General features: G+C 40.9%; 2 protein-coding genes and 1 long non-coding RNA gene across 3 annotated transcripts; all 3 read left to right on the forward strand.

The window, feature by feature from the left end:
* The first annotated feature begins 3,479 nt into the window (after positions 1-3,479).
* On the forward strand, positions 3,480-4,865 carry LOC121891081. Its single transcript, XR_006094032.1, has 2 exons — positions 3,480-3,751; positions 4,679-4,865. It is a non-coding gene; the product is annotated as an uncharacterized LOC121891081 (long non-coding RNA).
* A 1,314-nt stretch (positions 4,866-6,179) lies between these two features.
* Positions 6,180-12,107, forward strand: LOC121891082 (zinc finger protein 2 homolog). Its single transcript, XM_042403815.1, has 7 exons — positions 6,180-6,491; positions 7,848-8,050; positions 8,171-8,263; positions 8,437-8,532; positions 8,699-8,809; positions 9,180-9,303; positions 10,545-12,107. Exons 1-7 carry the CDS (start codon positions 6,449-6,451, stop codon positions 12,029-12,031), a joined length of 2,157 nt encoding a protein of 718 aa, XP_042259749.1. The 5' UTR covers positions 6,180-6,448; the 3' UTR covers positions 12,032-12,107.
* A 1,775-nt stretch (positions 12,108-13,882) lies between these two features.
* si:ch211-214j24.10 (uncharacterized protein LOC558894 homolog) lies at positions 13,883-19,218 on the forward strand. Its single transcript, XM_042402799.1, has 4 exons — positions 13,883-14,039; positions 16,968-17,765; positions 17,893-17,925; positions 18,345-19,218. Exons 1-4 carry the CDS (start codon positions 14,024-14,026, stop codon positions 18,392-18,394), a joined length of 897 nt encoding a protein of 298 aa, XP_042258733.1. The 5' UTR covers positions 13,883-14,023; the 3' UTR covers positions 18,395-19,218.
* Positions 19,219-19,220: the final 2 nt, after the last annotated feature.

A 19,220-nucleotide genomic window follows, 5' to 3' on the forward strand; every position in this document is an offset into this window, starting at 1 on the left:
ACACACACACACACACACAGCACACACCCCTCCTGCCCCTCAGTTGAGCCTTGTGGTGCTGGTCTCCCGCCCTGAACCTCCTCAGTGTCAGGCACTGCCAAGCCGCTCCTCGCTGCCCTGTATGCCAACAACAAGCACAACGAAAGCGCATTGTCTGTGTGTCATCTAGCCACATTGCTACTGTGAAGAAAATGGACAAGTGCCAATGTTTCCCTTTGATTTACTGCCAAATGTGCACACACACATACACACACACACACACACACACACACACACACACACACACACACACACAGACTTTACAGCTGACCATGGTTATAAACTTAGATTAAGTTGTTCTTGGAATTCCCTTGAAGCTTGTTGCCACCCTTTAGCTTTGCAAATGTTGCAAGTTGCCTGATTACTTCAGCATTTTGCTTTAACCTGCATGGAGAACAATTTCAGTAGAGTTTCCTGTATCGAGGAAATTCAGACACTGACAGAAAAGACAACCTTGACACTGTTTGATCAATTAACAAAATATCAGTAATAATAAATTGAATGATGCAAGCTTACAGGACTTTCTAGCACTCATTAGAAAGTCAGCATCCGCACCCATCTGGCATCCATAAGGTACCAAAAAAGAACCTAAAGTATTTTTAAGTACACATTACCAGGGAACAATGATACTGGTGCTTTCTCACTGCCTTAAATGTGCAAAAGTTCGGGAGGCATCCCCTGCTCCCATTGGCTATAGTGAGAAGAGATGTTAACGTTGGATGATGATGATGATGATGACCTGCTTCCTGCTATGTCAAAGACGCTGCTTGCAGTTGGAAAAACAGCCTGTTCTGTTTGTCGTCGCTCCCTCTTCCTCCAAACCGCCCTTTCTTGTTTCTGACAGTTAAAAGTACACAAGAGTTGATGCTGTATTTGAATTTAAAACTGACCAATATTGTACAAACATTTAAAAAGGGGTGGGGTATTTTTTAGTTTTAGTTTTTTCGCCCAGTTGAGCTGGGCTCACTTGAACTGACAGGAGCACAACCAAACTGTTTGGGTTTTCTAGCCTGACGAGCATGTTTTGAGTTTTTTTAAAGGGGATGCATTGAGAAGAGACCTTTACCTTTATGTATGCGTGTATTGGACGGAAGCCATTTTGAATTTTGATTGTCCTCTCTTTGTTTAACGAGTGGGTTGGTTTTGCACACTTGAGGTCGGGGTGGGTTGTAAATACTTAAGTCTTGCACAGTGAATCAAAGATGCATTCTGCCCTGTTGATGTTACAATATGCTTAACCCGCTGAGTAAATTATTGTACTTTGAAGACAGAGAGAAAAAAAAAAAAGAAATGCAAAAACTCAACACGCTGTCAGAAACAGGTGTGTGTCTTGTGGTGATTGGATGTTTTGCCTATGCAGGAGGCATACGGTGTACAGTAAGAAACAGTTTTTTAACTCACTAAAATCACAGAACAAAAAATAGGCACTTTTCCAGTATTCTCCCATTCTGCCATAATACTCTCTGGATCCTCTCCGTCCTTAGGAATGCCTGTTATTCCTTAGAAGCACTTCTTCTCTGGACATTTAAACCCAAACTTAACGCCACGTTAGGCTTGCCAGAGGCACCGAAGCTGACCTGACACCGTACTGTATACATTTACCCACAACCAACAGGTGCTACTGGTCAGTCAAAGCCCATCAGAGACCAAGACGTCACGTTGTCACAACCTCAGGACAATCCTATCCTCTACAATCCTACCTGTGTTCGGCTTCACACGTGTCTCTGCAGCCAAGCTTCTGATGGTTTGCACATATTTCTGGCCAACTTGGCCAGCTTTCTGTCTGCAAGGGTGTGTGGTTGCATGCTAAGGGGGTAGTCACCATGGTTACAGACTTATACCCATGTATCAAACCTGAGCTTAGATCTCCCACAATTCAGAGCGCAAACACACCCCGTTTCACCCTCTCAGCTACACTACACTCCTGCTGTAGGCCATTAGTTCCCGAGCTAGCAGAACTTTGACACCGTTAACAGTGTACACCATAGTGTTGATGATCAACTGGTAATTTTTCCACGTACACCTGCAGTTACATCTCAGTTGAAAACCATAGCATTTACTCTGGTTTGAGAGAAAGTTTTCTTCTTTTTGGGTGAAACATTTGTCCTTAAATGTTTTATATTTTGTACATTTGTATGTAACATATCATGTAAATAGACAGAGACAGTGATTTAACTCATCTGGAGGATTTTGTAGTCTTTGTAAAGCCCTAATAAATGGTATTTGGTGTCACACAAGCAAACAACATGCTGAGTTTTTGTCTTTGTCCTTTTGTAATGTTTTTGTGCTCAGTGGCCATCTTGAGGACGGATGTATTTTTTTGGAAGTTTTCTCAATTTAAAGTACTGTTGCTTTATAAGGAGAACTAAAAGCAGCTTGAGTCACAGTATACAAGATCTATCGAAAACCAGAAGTATGTAACTTTGTAAGAAAAAAATCTATTTAAAAATAGTAGTGAAAATAGAGTCAAAATGTTAGTGTTCTTGTACTTTGAGAAAACCCCAAAAACAATTTAATGACAAATCAAGTCTTAAATGTTTAATATCTAGAAGAGTTTAAGTAAACATGACACTGAACATATCTGAGTGCAATAGAGATGGTCCCAAGTGATATTTCTGCCAAAGTGAGTTTTAAATGTTTTAAATTCACTCTGTTGAGCCAGTTTATGTGCTGCTGATGACATTTGATTCTTCAGTATCAGCAGAAAAACTTGCTTCTCACTGAATCTGGAGCTTGATCTTTCAAAATGAAGCTCAAACTACTGAATTATAGGGCTGTCAACAGAAGCAAACATGTAATACTGTATCTCAAATGTGAGCTAAATTAGTCATGTTTCTGTAGAAAAATAGCTAAGTTTACCTGCAGTACAGTTATGATAAAGGTAAATAACAGTAAGAGATGGGGTAACTTTGTTGTGTGTAGTCATATATAGACACTGACTGCTAGATCCCAAAGGCCACCTGGCTTTTTGTGATGTCTTTCTGACATCTAGTATTTATTTAAATGCAAACCCAATGAAAGAATATTAACAACCCATATATTGTCTGAAATAAACTGAAATGTATTGTTTAATGTCCAAAGTCCTGTATTCAATGGAAATAAAGTACAAAGAATATACAGCTTTTAAGACACATGAACATGAAGCAAGTGTCAGGTGATTTTACTTGAAATTTCCTCATGAAGAAACAGTAGAGCATGTTAATGTTACTGTCAGAAATATGAGGCAGACAGAGGACATCTGATTCAAAACCTCAGAAAAATAAAAGTACACTTTGATCTAATAGATATTCAACAAAATACCTCAAGAAATGAGTGTTAACGAATCCTATTTCAGTATCTTAGACTACCTGACTTGATGAGAGGATATGAGGTTTTTTTTTTTAATCAATATTGTAAATACTAGACATTTTGATCCATACTCCATACCAGTTGGTGGCAATAATGCAGCAATTCGTTGTTTGTCAATAAACCTCAAGAAGAAGAAGAAGAAGAAGAAGAAGACGTCGTCGTTTCGTCATCACTTCCGGACACAGCAATCATGGGACCTACTGCAACTCCCGTGACGGAGTCTAAACAAGAAGATCTTAAAATGTTTAAATCTAAAGGAACTCAAGTTTCTTTACCGAAACACTCATATTGGTTTGACTTTTGGGTGTTCGTTGTCTTTGACATTGCGTTTTTTCTCGTCATTTATCTCCTGGTCCCGTAAAAGGTGAGAAGTTTCTGCTAACTAACGTCTTGTAACTCAGAAGGCGGCTACGGAAGATGTTAAACTAGTGAGCACGTCTTGTTACCGCCATATGATAGATGTTAGAGAGTTTAATATGTCAGTTTTCTGTGTGTCAGCAATAGAACTTTACTATATATGGAAGCTTTTATCCATTAATGACACATCCTAACCACTAACTAGTGTCGCCTGTTCTCTGAGTTCACCTGTTCAAATATTTGACATCCTGACGACGCCTCACAGCTTCTGATTGGAAATTTCCGGTCCACGTTAAAAGTGGCATAATGTCTGTAGATGACGCTGTTCAGTCATTTACAAGCTAATTCATGAACTGCAAAACGTATCAAACAGGGGGAAGATGAAATGAGAATAAATCATAGAATGAAATGGTCAGAGCTTAATACTTCCACCACTGCTCATACAGAGATGTGGATATCAACTACAGATAAACAGTAGAGCAAAATCTCTAACAGTTGATCATTTATATCATCTCATGATAAATAGTGTCATAATGCACACTCCTATTCAGTGCCTTGGACATTTTTATGCAGCGTTTGCCTGATTGGGACTTTTTAAAGACCTTGTTGCAGATTAGTTTGGAGTGTTTCTTTGTCTTCATGATGGGTTTTTATCAGGAAATTGACCAAACAGTGACTGGACATAAATTATAAACACTTCCAAGGAGGGCTGAGGTGAATACTTTTTGTAGTCATAGTGTGTTTTTACAGTATATATCAGTAATATGGGTGCTGACATTTGTATAAACTGCTTTCTTTGAATGCATTGAGTGAGCCCTTATAACCACTGACCGCACTTTGATACACCTTACACTTAAACCAGGCAACAACCTTTTTCTCTAAATTGATCGTCTTGCGTTTTGCTTCGTCTGAAATATGATTGTTTGTGTTAAAGGTTTGTCCTCTGGACTCTGGAGCGAGAAGACATGGAGTGCTGGTCCTGCCCAGCTGTCAGGAACGCTAACCCAGCTTCGGCTGAATTTAACGCAGCTTTATTGGATGTCTCATCCCAAGTTTCCAGGACTCAGACCATGTGACTGCAAGTCTTATACACTGGCGTCCTGCTTTCATATCAAAGATTTGAACAACAGAACTCCTCATGGTGACCTGTTGCCAGCTGCTGCTGTATTTCTACATGGATGGATTCATCTTGTTGCCATGTGGAAGAGGAACATTTTCAAGTAATTAATTGTATCATTGAAAAGTGACAACGTTGCCATCAGGATTTTGTGCCTAATGTCACTAAGAAACTATTTTAAAGGACCAGTGTGTAAGATATAGGGGCATCTATTGGCAGAAATTGAATATTATATTCGTAAGTATTTTTTAATTAGTGCATAATCACTGAAAATAAGAACTGTTGTGTTTTCGTTACCTGAGAATGAGCCCTTTATATCTACATTGGGAGTAAGTCCTCTTCCACGGAGCCAGCTATGTGTCACCACATGTCTCTATAGTAGCCCAAAACAGACGAACCAAACGCTCTAAGAATGGCCTGTTGCATTTTTCGCAAGTTTGTGGCCACTGTAGGTTCTCCTACACACTTGGAAGGGGAAGGGGAAGGGGAGGGGGAGGGGTATAGAGTTGATTGTAATCTGCAACCTCATCACTGGATGCCACTAAATCCTACACACTGGTCCTTCAAGTGTTGTCATTGTAAGTGTTACCCAGCAGAGCAGGTTTGAGTGTTTTATCATATTGAAGCCATTTGATCATTTGAGTGGGTCAATGAAGAGTGAAGACACCAGAGAAACAAGACTTTACTTCAACCCTATGAAGAAGAATGTGACGTGGTCTGGAGTCTGATGTCAGCACACTAAAACTTTGTGAGTTTGCACATGAAAAATACTGCAAATAAAGTGTTTTGCCTACCTTCTAAATGGTTACTATTTGTTTGTGGTTTGGCAGTCTTCATTTACACACATGTCAAATCTCTATCTGTCTCTATTATGTCTGTTATTATAACTTAGTACAACATTAGTCTTAGTTTTTCAGAGTCAGAAAATACTATGTTCCCGCAAAGTCTTGATTGTGTTCAGTCTGACTCGGTAGGAAAATATAAATGGATTTACAGTGTGTGGGATAAAGTTGTGAATTTGCTCATCACAGCAGTTACACAGCATTCATAAAATCTGTCTATTTTATGAATGCTGTGTAACTTTGCCTTGTAAAGTTATTTCTGCACTGTATTGTTTCATATCCTAAAGTAAGTTTACAACTAGTTAGTGTATTTCATTTAGTAACTGGACTGAAATGTTGAACCTCTCCTGTATTTATCAGTTGGTGCTATTTAGATATGTATTTTTGAAACCCATACTTTTATTTTGAAAGCAAGTTACCATACGTGTTTCCGCTTTATTGGGAAGTAACAACAAATGGCTTTCCACCGGGAGACATTATTCTTTTCTAGGATGGCGAGGTCATGACCCGCTGTACTCTGCCTCTCATTGGCCAGTACTCGTTATCTTCGTTGGTTGGGTTGGTAAAATTTAGGCACGAGGAGTAAGATTGGTTGGGGTTAGGGTAAGAATTCCAGGATAAGCCAATCAGAGGCAGAATAGGGCGGGTCTTCCGTCACCATCCTAGGAAACTGAAATCTGACTTTCCACCTTATGCTAGTGTGTTGCTAAAGTTAGTGACCTAAAAGTGACTTCACATCGTCTTCATGATGGAAACGACTGCCAGTTCATGTCAGTTGGAAAACACAGGTCCGTTTTTCTACACTGTCGAACAAGTGTCACAGCTAACAGTGAGCTAACCTACTCGCATAGTACCTTTAGCTTGCGGTGATAGCGTTTGGTTTCTTACAGTTTTGTTGTTAGCTGTGCTTGATAAAAGTTTTAACGGCGCATTTTGCCTGGTTTGCTGATTTGCTCTATAAAAAATGAGCTCATGATGTGCCACAGAGAGGGTTTATGTCTTTGTCCTGTTGCAATATGACACATTAAGGGGTTTGAACAACGAGTAGAAAACATCAAGCTAAACACAAAACTGTGAGGAGAGGTGGTGGAAATCCTCACTACAGTTTTCAGCATTCATTTAAAATACACTGGCACAAGATAGCATCATATTTTAATGTGTTTATGTTGTGTTGTCAGTTGCAGCTATAGTAGGAGCCTGTATAGTCTTTTTAATATAACAGCTTTCAGCCAACAAGCTCTGCCTGTCACCTGTTGTGTAATTTGCATGTTTTTACTCTTCATTTAGCTTCCTAATCTGCACACTTACTGATGAGCACTGTTGGAAGTGTGGTGGGTCTATTTTATTTGATTGAGGAGGTTCCCCCAATGGCCAATCAATTACTTGCTCATAGACCCTCATTTTTTCGATACTTAGGAGTCCTCCTCTGCTCAAGAATATGTTTTCCTTCTTGTTCCTACAGTTGGATGTTTGAGCTTCACTGTGCAGAATGATGTATGTGCAGTTTGTTTTCACATTTATCTGCTGAAAGTTTAAAGTTTCTCTGTGATCATTGAAAATCTTATTTTAAGGGGCGGGCCTACAAGCATGATTTGTGACATCAAAACTAGTTTGGAGCCAATCATGGTCAAGTATGCAATTTACACAAGTATGATGTGGAATCTTGAAGCCTCCAGTGCACAAACACTGAAAATGGACTTCTCAGTGAAGTAGAAGATATCTTGTGTCCTGCAGTTAAACTTTTGAAATTAAATATATTTGTATATTTATTCTGGACTTTTTAATAAGAGAGAAGGAGGAGTTGTACATTGTATGGATTTTAACAAGATAATTGAACTTTTTGAGGATAAAGCACATCCGAGAGAAATTATTATTCAATGTAAAGTATTTTATATATATATTAAAACATGTCTGAAAGAGGATCTTTAATCTACTGTTCTAAATAGTCACACCAGACCCTCAGCACTTGTGAATGGTTATTGGCAAATGTACAGACATTGGAGCCAGGCTCCACTAATTTGTGTGTTTGCTATAGAACAAAGATAAATAATTATGGTACACTGGCCTATAAAATGCTGTGTCAAGAAGACACTTCAGAAAGGCATACAGTAATGACCCTGTCCACCTCATGTCTATTTGAACAGATATATTCCTTCCATTGACATCATTAAGGCTGCTGATTCCTCCTCTGCGGCTGCTTTCTGCAGCGTTGTGGCAAGTGGCTCAGCGGAGAGATGTTCTTGATTATGAAAAGCTGGATGAGTTTGTGACGCTGGTGACAGCAACAGTTCCAGACCTGCTCAGTCCAAAGCAACGGGGCAAACTGCTGCTGCGACTGAGAGCCAAAGTGAGTCAGTGTGTTTCAGATAAAATCAGGTTACAAAAATTAACACTGTCATCCATATGTGACACATTTCTACATTTTAGAGCATCTTGCAATTTGTCTTTACCAAACATTTCTCTCCAGATCATTCTTGAGTTGTGCAGAAATGAGGAAACAGCCAACGTTTCGTCTATACAGCCTCACCTAGAACGAATCCGCCCGCCAGGATACACAGGAGTAAGTGACAGCGTGTTTTCACCATTGTCTCATTACAGTTCACAAAAAAAAAAAAAGTTACAACATGTTTCTGTCATTGTCACATGTACAGTACAGTGGCCTTCCCCTTGTAATTACTGGTCTGATGGGGCATTGTTTAAGATGGTCCCAGTAACAATGATAGTTTCTTCCAGAGTGGAGATGCAGAGGTGGATGCAGAGGAGGCCATTTTCCTGGAACTTGTCCAAACGCTCCTGAAAGACCCAGCAGAGAGGGAGCATTTTTACCAGGCAAGGCAGCTTCACATGTAGCCCAACTGGCTAATGAGAGAATTATTCATGCATTCAGTTTTTGTTGTGTTTTTTTTTCTTTTTTCTTTTTTTTTCTTTTGTTTTTGGGGAATTATGACCCCTTACAATTGGACTTTGAGTAACTGTTACCCTTTGTCCTGCTCAGGAGGTTTTTCCAACAGAATACGGTATCAGCTATGACACAGACATGCAGCTCCTTGTTTGGGAGTTTCTTTCCAAACTGGAGAAACTCCTGCCAGTACCAGACCTGGGTCAGGTAGGACAACACATCACAGCTGCTACGGAATATAAGTTCAAGGATGTATATTTGGAGACTCTGGTGGGCTGAGATGCAAACTTTTTAACTAAAATGATTTTAGTTGAGAGTTCATCTTGCTATGTCTGTTCAATATAGAAGAAGGGTTATAGTGAAGTTAAACAGGCAAGTGTAGAAATATGCAATAAGTAAGAGCGGTGGTGGATGAGTGGATGTGTTTGGCTTTTTTAATCATTCACTGATTATAAAAGTCCCAACTGTGAAAGTCAAATACAGTTTATTTTGTTCACTCTCTTAACAGACTGTATGATCACACTTTGGACCATATATCATCATTCATGCTGACTGGTTTGCTTTTGTTCATAAACAGGCTGTTTCGTGGCTGACCTCTGCCCCCTCTGTACTAACGGACTGCTTGCAAGCGCTCTCCAGTCCTGATGACCTGAGATCTCTCCTGCAACACCACAAATGCCTTGAGCACCTTGGCACCCAAGGTAAACCGGATGTTGGTCATGTTGAAGAGTTAAAGCTTCAAAATCAACAGTATGTGAGCAAAATATAGATAAAATAAGAGCCAGAATCTAACTTTATAACATATTGTCCATCTCTTAATGTGGTGGTTGAAGTTAAATGTTTGGAATAGACATTTTGCATCACTAAACTGCTGTGAGGATGGCCCTGTGGTCTCTCGGGATTCCTATCTGAATCCATTATGTTTGATATTTGCAAAGCTTTGCCAGATGGGTGAGAATGGTCAATGACATTGCAGTGGTGTCTGTCACCACCAGAGTGCTACTGAATTCATCTTCTCCTTAACTGCAATCAGAAAAGAACTGCTACATGTAAATAACATTCTGGAAATGGCAATGAGGTTTCAGACAAAATGTTTCCCAGAGTATATCCACTCCAAGCCAGCAAAATTCAAAAACATTTCTTTTTCTCTCAGTTGTGTCCCTTTGTTCACACTTTGTACAGTGTTCTCACTTTAAAACGTACACTTTCGAAAACATTCTCAAGAGTGGATGAATGTGAAAATGCTGCAGTTGTTTTACAGTGTAGAGAGTGAAGATGTAGCTTTTGGAAAATGACGTCTTCAGCCTGCCCAGACAGTTAAGCTAATCACACAGTACAGCTGTTGCCATTCACCAGTATTTCTGTTTATTTTGTCAAATGACTTTGAAATCTTGAAATAGTGGTTTGATAAATGTCTCAGTGTAGCAGTGTAGGAAATACCGTTTGCCTAGTTAATAGGAAACTGAAATCAAATACTGTTTAATACTCTAATTTGTATGTTTGGATGTATTAAAACTCAGTGTGGGTGATGATGGTGAGCAGCAGGACGATACAGAACATGGTTTAACCAGCGGAGACTCAGCAGAGACACAAGACTGTCCCTGTTTTGTTCTTTGGCAACCGAAATAGAAGAAGACATTTTTCCTCTTGTGTTTTCCCCCCCCCCGTGTTCTAGTGTTGTTGGCCATCCTTACAAAAATGACCTGATAATTATAGTGCAAATGTGTGTCTTCATATTCAGCCAACTTATTGTGGTCATACTAGTCAGCAGAAGGCATAAAGGGAACCTAGATGTGAGCATCAGAAACCACAACCTCAACCACGTATTTGAACCCAGAAATGTTACAGGTGAAAGTGGCTTTAAATTTAAGGGCAACAAACAGTTCTCATATTGAAGGGAAACAACAATCATCAATCGTATTTTTTTCTGTATTCTGCGTAGGTACCACTGTGGAGATGTCCACTCAGGTCTTTGCCTGCTCTGAGTGTCCATTCTTCCACATGCAGGAGTCCTACCTGCTGCAGCACATTGAGCACAGTCATCCTGAGCAGTACAGCAAACTCCAGAGAGCTACAGAGACAGCTGTGGCCCCCAAGAAGACGATCCAGCGCCCGGTGTTCCCAAAGCCTTTCCCCATCCATGACCGGCCAGACCCTCACATGTGCCAAGAGTGTGGCAAAACCTTCACGCGTGCCTCAGACGTGACCCGTCACCAGCGGACCCACACAGGTGAGCGCCCCTACACCTGCGAGGAATGTAAAAAGGGCTTCAAGAACTCTTGGGATCTAACCAGACATCAGCGCATTCACACTGGAGAACGACCCTTCCTCTGCTCCCAGTGCGGCAAACGTTTCACTCAGATGGGGTTGCTAAAGCTGCATTTTGAACGAACCACTTGCGGCCAGACTTGCGACCCTCCCCTCGACATAACGACAGAGGTGGTGGTGGCGGCAGAAGATGCATCAGAGAACGCGAGTGGTCAGTACAAATGCCAGAAGTGTGGCGAGAGCTTCAGTAGCATCCTGGAGCGGCTGAAGCACAGGCAGAGGCATGTGGTGAGGCGTCAGTACAAATGCTCCCTGTGTGAGAAGATCTACAGCCGAGCGTCAGACCTTAAGAGACATCAGATGAAACACACCGGTGAGCGGCCATTTGCCTGTGAGTGCGGTAAAAGCTTCACGCACGTGTGGCTCCTGAATAAGCACCAGCAGATCCACACCAAGGAGCGTCCGTACCCCTGTACAGAGTGCAGAAAGAGCTTCACACAGCTCCAGATTCTTAACCGGCACCTGCTGACTCACAATGGCCAGCGACCTTTCCAGTGCTCTTACTGTGAGAAGAGCTTCACCCAGATGGCGAGCCTTACGCGACATGAAAGAATCCACACAGGCGAGAGGCCGTACCTCTGCACCACTTGTGATAAGACGTTCCTCACACATGGAGAGCTGGTCAGGCACCAGCGCAGCCACAGCAACTTTCGGCCATTCAGTTGCCCCCAGTGCCCAAAGAGCTTTAAAACCAAGCGTGCTCAAAGTGAACACCTCAATACCCACACAGGAGAGCGTCCCTTTGCATGCACCCGTTGTGGAAAGAAGTTTGCCAAGTCGACCTCGCTCGTCCGGCATAACCTGACTCACACAGGGGAACGGCCCCACCAGTGCTCTCAGTGCGGGAAGACATTCCTCACGTCTGGTGAGCTCCTTCTCCACAGACGGATCCACACAGGGGAGAGGCCTTATCCCTGCTCCCACTGTGAGAGGAGGTTCAGGTGCTCCTCCGACCTCAACATGCATATCCGAACGCATACCGGGGAGAAGCCGCACAGCTGCCTGCTTTGTAAAAAGAGCTTCTCCACGTCTACGAGGCTGAAGAGACACTTACGCACACACATGGAGAAGAGCATAGTTGTTCAGTCATTAAGTCTTTGACCTGACAGAAGCTAATAATGTATTTTCTTGTAGATAATTGTTACTTTGACATTAGAAATAAAAACTGTTTAATCAGTTTAAGAGTTTTTTTTTTCAAATAAGCTTGCTTGCGAATTTCCTTACAATACAGGAGGATATAATTGTACCTTATTACATATTTTTTAGGTGAAAACAGTTGTCAAGTCAATATATTGTCCCCTTCAAATGATGAACGCTCTGTTTAGAAATCTAAGGAGTAACTGACAACCACCCAGGCATTTTCTGATGTGTGGTCATGCTCTGTTATATGGAAATCATGTTTGGAAAAATATAGTTGTTTGGTTTTCTTTACATGGAAATGTAAAGTATTTTGGGTGTTAACTGATGAATATAATCCAAATATGAGTCAGACAGACAGATACATGACATTTATTTAACAGATGCTGTTTTCCAAAGTAACTTACAATAGGTGTATTCAAACCCCCATAGGGAGAAGAGCTAGATGTTGTCAAAAATTATAAGTGCATCTCTCCCAAACAAGCAAATAAGAGCGTGTTTAGAGCTACAGTTCAAGTGTTTAAAGGGTCAAAAGGGACCCTTTCTAGCACTTGTGGTTGTCTAGTGGAGTCTAGCCATCCATCCATTTTCTATAACCAAAGTGACGAGATGCTGTATGTCAGTATTTCCCAGCCTTATTCGCTTGTGACCCCTCAAAATAAAGCAATGTCTACTTAAGACCCATTGTCAAAGGTTGCATATGTCTATGGATTATAACCTAATCAACCAAAAATTCATGATTTAGGTCATTTTTAGGAGCTGAAGACAGAAATATTCCAGTAATTCCACACTTTATAACAACAACAACGACAACAAAGAAAAGCTATCTGAGCAGGACAGCAGGGATATGCAGCTGATGAAATGAAACAAGGGGCAAAGGACAGATGATAGATAACATTTAGGGTCATAGTAAGGACTTGGATGTAAATGATCAAAGCATGAAAACAATGAAGGGGGGTAAAAGGGCAGGATGTCTGTAATCCACTCAAGACTGACATACTATCTCTAGTTCTATCCATGATGACTTGATGATTACTTCGTCTGATCTTGTAGAATAAATTAATGCTCTGTTGTATTCTCAGTCAGGCTAGGCTCAGTCATACTGTATAGTAAATAAAGATTGCCAGAGTTAAGACACAGCAGAGTGAAGAAGGCTTGAGGCTGAAACGTTTGTGCTGTCTACAGTCTCATTTTGCCAATACAAATACCAGAAGTATTTACCCCCCTTGGACCAGTTTTGTGAGCCATTTATGGCCATTTCTGCTACTCTTGGCACAAGGAACTACTGTAGTATACAGTCACAGTGATGCATCACTCTGGATGTTTTTAAGATGATCAAGATTTCCAATAAAATTGTATCTTAGACTCATATTACACATATTTTATTTCATTCTGCAAAAAAGTAATTTTGGTAGAGCTTATTTTAAATCCCCAGCCCATCTATTGTTTGTTTGCTTTTTAAATTTTTAGCATGTTTTTTCTTTATGTGGCCATGTAATCAGTGTAACAGAACATTTGCTGTACAGTTTATGACAAATGTAGCCTTCATGTGGTCTGTCTAAAAGTCTGATCAGTCTCCTTTTGGCCCTCCATAGCAACTGAAAATCTTGACCGTTAAGTGTTTTACAAGAGTAACACCATATTTGGCTGTATTTGCAGTATTAAAATAGCAAAACTTAAATTGACTTTTAAAGCATCTGAAATGACATTTACACGTTGTCAAACTAGATAGATCGTTGTTGCCACGTGGTTATTATAAAACGGGATGAATATTAAAATTTCCCTCCCAAGTTTCCCGCCGGACCGCTTATCTGCGAGGACTTCCTGTCCCACCCACATTCTCGTGTCGCTTCCGGGTGGCAGCACAAGACTCCTCCAGCGAGCCGACGTTTTCTTTCCGCTGTAAACAAAAGTTACTCAACGGTTTAGACCCGACGACACATTCAGCAACAAGACATGCATATCAAAACAGGTAAGTTTTTCCAACTTTTCGACATATCTGACCGAAATTCCTCACTTTTAAGCGGTGTTACTTTGTTGTCTTGCCGACGGTGTTAGCAGGGGTGCTAGCGGTATCGATAGCAGCCTGCTCGCCGCTTTGAATGGAGGGTTACGAAACTTAGTTAGCTAGCAAGGCATTACTCAAAAATGGTGAAAAGTGAAGCCATTTCCTCGACGACAGTTGTTGTCGACACACTGTTGAACTTGATCCACCGTCCTGTAACGTAAGACTTATAAAAACCGTCGAGTGACCTCACTGTACCATGACACTGCTAATTAAAGTCTGCTAACACCGGTGCGGGCTCTTTTTAGCCTCAAGCACCGTAGAAACAACATGTATTCAGTGAGCTTCTGATGAAGCTGTTACTCTTTAAATCAGCGACTGGAGAGTTTTTTCAGTCAGTCAGTTTCTGGACATTTGTCACAATGTTCGAGGCGGGCTTATTGGGTTGGTGAATTGGTACCAGTTTCTTTGAGATGTGGCGCTGAGGAGCGGACACGCTGCTCCGGCCGGGTGTGCTCAGTACTGAGCGTTATGTGACTCAGGGTCTGTAACCATGCAGAGCTCCTGTGGGGAGTTTCGTCCTTTATTTTGCTGCCGCGGAAAATATATCCCGCTGACATACTTTGTCAGTTGATACTGAAAACAATTACAAGCAATGAAACGTTACAACAGTGGTGGAAAGTAACTAAGTACGTTTACTGAAGTTGTTTTTAGGTACCTGTGTTTTACTTTAGTATTTAATTTGATGCTACGTTATACCTCCACTCCACTACATTTAAGAGGGAAATATTGTACTTTCTACTCAACTACATTTGACAGCTTTAGTTACTTTTCAGTTGAAGATTTGACTCAATGGATAATATAACAAGCTTTTAAAATACAACACATTAAAGATGAAACCAGTGGTTTCCAACCTTTTTGGCTTTTGACGTTTTATCAAAGCAGTGTGTAGTCGGGGTCACATTTTAGATGTCTGAGTTGTTAATAGCTCCACCAAATAGTGATTTTTTTTCCTCTAAACTTCTCACATGGCTTCCTTTCAATAAATGATCCAATATTTCACCAAAACTATACAGAGTTGTGTATCAGAACTTTGTTTTTTCTTCTTTCCTCTCCCATTAATCATCTCACGACCCCTCAGATTTATTTGATGACCCTTTGGAGGCGCCCAACCCCTAATTTGGGAACCACTGGACTAAACTAGCTAACTGTATATAAAGTAGTGTAAACTAGCTCCACCTCCAGCAGCTACAACAGTAACATGCTGCTCTAACACTGATGCTTCACTATTAATAATCTAATGATGTCATATATAATAATATATTAATGAGAGGGAACAAACCACTACTTTTACTGAAATACTTTAACTACATCAAGCTCATAATGCTTACGTACTTGACTTTTACTTGTATATTTACATTGCTGTGTTGGTACTTGTACTTAGTAAGTAAGGGTTCTGAATACTTCTTCCACCACTGCATTATGGCTCGGTCTGTCTTAATGGTAAGATTCCCAGCAAGCAGTGAGGAGTATGGTGACAGGTGCTGAGAGCTGCAATAGACTGTAGCCAGTTGAAGACTAGGAAGATGCCAAACAGGTGTTTATTACAAAATGATTGCTTAGATTGGCATTTTCTGGTGCTGTTTATTTATTTATATGTATGTATGTATGTGTGTGTGTGTGTGTGTGTGTGTGTGTGTGTATGTATATATAATATATATACACAAACAAGTGACTTGTAGGGTTGCAACTAATGATGATTTTCATCATTGATAAATTCTATTTTTTCCCCCCTAACGGATCAATTTGTCCGTTACTTGGAAAAGTATTGAGAAATATCCAAGTTGTGTGGGAAAACCTGAGGTGGAGTCTTCTTGTTGCTTGTTCTGTCCAACCTAAACATATTTACAGTGATCTAAACAATGGAAAATAAGCAAATACCCACAATCTGAGAAGTTGGAACTAGAGCTGTGCAATATGACTATATATCATGTGACGATAGAAAAAAAGTCTACCATTTCATATTATGCTCTATCATTTATTTCGTTGTGACACAAATCACACTCTTTACTGCAATATTTTTCATCATTTGGCACAGACCAACTATTTATTCATTGAATGAAAATGTGCGGATATATGGGGATAGGTATCGTTGAAATGAAATTACCTATATCAGGATATGAGATTTCGGTCTTATCGCCCAGCTGTAGTTGGAACCAATGATTTCTCAGATGTGTTTGATGATAAATGGAATAACAACTTTATTAATGGACACATTGCAATTATCAAAACTTTCTTTCACTCTCACTCTCTGGACAATTTTAAAATTTAATTTCAGTACACTCTGTACAACACTCAAGACATAAAATATGTCACTTCAGTTTCGTCTTAATTCAGAATCTGGTCCGCTTGTTCTTTTCTGCACAACTTGGCAAATAGGCAACAATACAGGGAACTGTTGTTCTGCCAAAACTCAACTAGCACAGTAAAGTCACATGACTTTATGTGTCATGCACCCCTGATGTTTCTTTATATAAAACAGCCAAGTGTAAAGATCCTTTGTGAACCAATGCCAAGGGAAGAGTCTTGTAGTGTGGAACTCCCACATGGACACATTTAGTGTGCTAGTTAAGACTCAACACCAGACAAGAAGGTTGTTTAATGAGAGCAGTACACAGACTTTTAGTTTCTTTAAGTTTCCTAAGGCTATGACCAAAGTTTCATGTTCTCCAGTTGACTGTTTCACATGCTAGACTAGTCATCAAAAACTGGAACTTGTTTTTGGTTGACGTGATGCATGCATATCAGTGTTTATTTTAGCTCAGCATGTTTAGAAAAATTAACTGCAAATGACAATACCACATATTTGACCTACATGTCAACGCTTTGTTTCAGGTACATGGGAAGCCAACAACACTGTATGTGAGTCAGATACCTTGTGTGATCCAGCAGTCCTCGTTTCAGCCACCAACTCCGAGCCACACATTCGCAACCGACGCCTGTCACCTGGCTCAGGCAACTGTGGAGGAGGTGGGGGTGGAGGTTGTATCTCTGGAGGAAACCAGCAGCCCCGACAGCTTTCACCCGAGGGCGAACTGATCGGACCCAGCCACACACACCCCTTCAGCTTTCGCAGGGAGAAAGAACGCAAGGGCCAGCAACACAAAGGCCGCAGCCTCCGTAGGGAAAGCCAAAAGGGGGTCAGCCGAGTGAGCGACCGGCCCCAAAAGGTTAACCAAAAGGAGAGGTGGGTGGAGGACAGTCTGTCACTGCTCAAGCCCCCGCCTGCCTTCCCAGTGCAGGACAGCCCCGCCAAGCTGCAGCCTGCCGTCAGTTACGCCTCCAAGGTGAAGGCGGGCGCAGCAAGTGGAGCGCTGGAGGAGGACCGCCCCGCCATTGGTGTGCTGCTACAGAACCAGTGGGGTCTCAGTTTCATCAGCGAGGCGAGACCAGCCACAGAGGGCTCCGGCCTTCGCCCCGCTGCCAACGCCCTCGCATCTCAGCCCACAGACACACAACAGTCAGCAGACCCACAGCTCGAGACAGTTCTCACAGTCCAGCCCCCCGAAGAAACGCCTGTTCCAGTCGCTACCTCCGTCACCCCCACCACACGCCCTGAGGTAGACGAGAGCAACGGGAAGCTGCTGCTTAGTTGTCGCCATCTAATGGAGGCTCTAAACTATCACAGTAGAGGTGAGAGCTGCAAGAAGCACTGAAGACGCATTGTGTATATGTTTTTTTTTCTTAATTCTGAAAACTGTCATTTCGGTGCATGTGTTCAAACTGACTCTTTTTTTTTTCCTTTTTTTTCTCTCCATAGAATGGAACGCTATCTGTAACAAACAGAAAAAAGGTAAGTTGACTCCCCACGTTACCTCTGACATAGTGGTGTTTTGAAATGTTGTGAAATTGGCTTCCACCAGTTTTAAAAACAAGTTGTGGCAGGGTTTTACTCTAACCATATGAAAAAACATTTTAATAATGTAAAATAAGACATAGTGTTTTTCCAGTTAACAGTACATGAAGCCAACCAGGAGGCTGATTTAGTATTTACCTGCTTATTGCTTTAATTGCTCAGAATGTGTGGTGGTTGACACAGACAACACTGAAGAACAGGCCAAGATTGTATACAATGAGGCACTTCAATTTGATCAGCTTATGATCATGTAGTGTGACGGGCAATTCTTATTAATGTATCTGACACAAATATTATATATTACAGCCATTAGAAATGTTTGTTTGACATCATTGTGTTATTTTTCTGTGTTTCAGATCCAAAAAGGGTTGTCTGGTACAAGGACACCCAGGAGCACCCAGCCTAGCAGTGTGAGAAACCCAAAGCATATATAAACACATACACAACACCTACATGCACATTAAAACACATAAAGATGGACAGTTTTTTGAGTCCCCTTCACACACTGCACTCAGGATGATGTCTTCACGCAAAGCCACACTGAGACACTTTGGACTAACTCCTTTGAGATCTTACAGCAATGGACTTTTTTAACGCCTTACAGAAAGCCTGCCTTAATTAATCAGACCTGTTTTCATCACCTCATTACGATTTTTAGCTTCTATGTGTAGAGCTGGTCTTTTTTAAAACAATCTGAGGAGCTGTAATTCAGTTTTTTTCCCCTTTTTTTGAAAGCTGCAGTTTTATCTTTTTTTTTTTTTTTTTTGTCCTCTGTAAAGCGAGTGGTCAATCAAGCACTTTGTTAAAAAAAAATCTGTTGTGACCAATCCCTGTGTGCGAGAAACCCTCACCAGAGTGATTTATTTTTTTCCCCCTTCTCAATTATAAACAGAAGAATGTCTTGTAATCTGCTTGAGTTTAACTGTTAATGTTTGCAGAGGACCTCTGTATCCGTGTCTTCAGTTTACAGAAGGGTGTAGTCAAAGGCACAGTAGAGTTCACCCTTTACCCCTGTCGGATCTTAATGCTGTTTTCCTTTCTTTGTTTTTATTTGGTCCCCTAATCGGTTGAATGTTGCTCATGAATCCATAAGGGATCTCACCGTGTTCAGTATGTTTTGTTTTGTTTTTTTTTTGAAAAGGAAAATTTATTGAATTTAAAAAAAAAAAAATTACACTGGAGGAGGAATGTAAGTGAACAGTATTGCTTAATAAAAATGAATAAACTTGACC

This window comes from Thunnus maccoyii, chromosome 23, assembly GCF_910596095.1.
Source record: "Thunnus maccoyii chromosome 23, fThuMac1.1, whole genome shotgun sequence".
Lineage (NCBI taxonomy): Eukaryota > Metazoa > Chordata > Actinopteri > Scombriformes > Scombridae > Thunnus > Thunnus maccoyii.

Coding starts and splice junctions, on each gene's coding strand:
- LOC121891082 (XM_042403815.1), top strand. CDS start 6,449: ATGATGGAAACGACTGCCAGTTCATGTCAGTTGGAAAACACAG. Junction 8,533..8,698: donor AGAGGGAGCATTTTTACCAG/GCAAGGCAGCTT, acceptor TGTCCTGCTCAG/GAGGTTTTTCCAACAGAATA. Junction 9,304..10,544: donor TGAGCACCTTGGCACCCAAG/GTAAACCGGATG, acceptor TATTCTGCGTAG/GTACCACTGTGGAGATGTCC.
- si:ch211-214j24.10 (XM_042402799.1), top strand. Junction 17,766..17,892: donor TCTAAACTATCACAGTAGAG/GTGAGAGCTGCA, acceptor TTCTCTCCATAG/AATGGAACGCTATCTGTAAC. Junction 17,926..18,344: donor CTGTAACAAACAGAAAAAAG/GTAAGTTGACTC, acceptor TCTGTGTTTCAG/ATCCAAAAAGGGTTGTCTGG.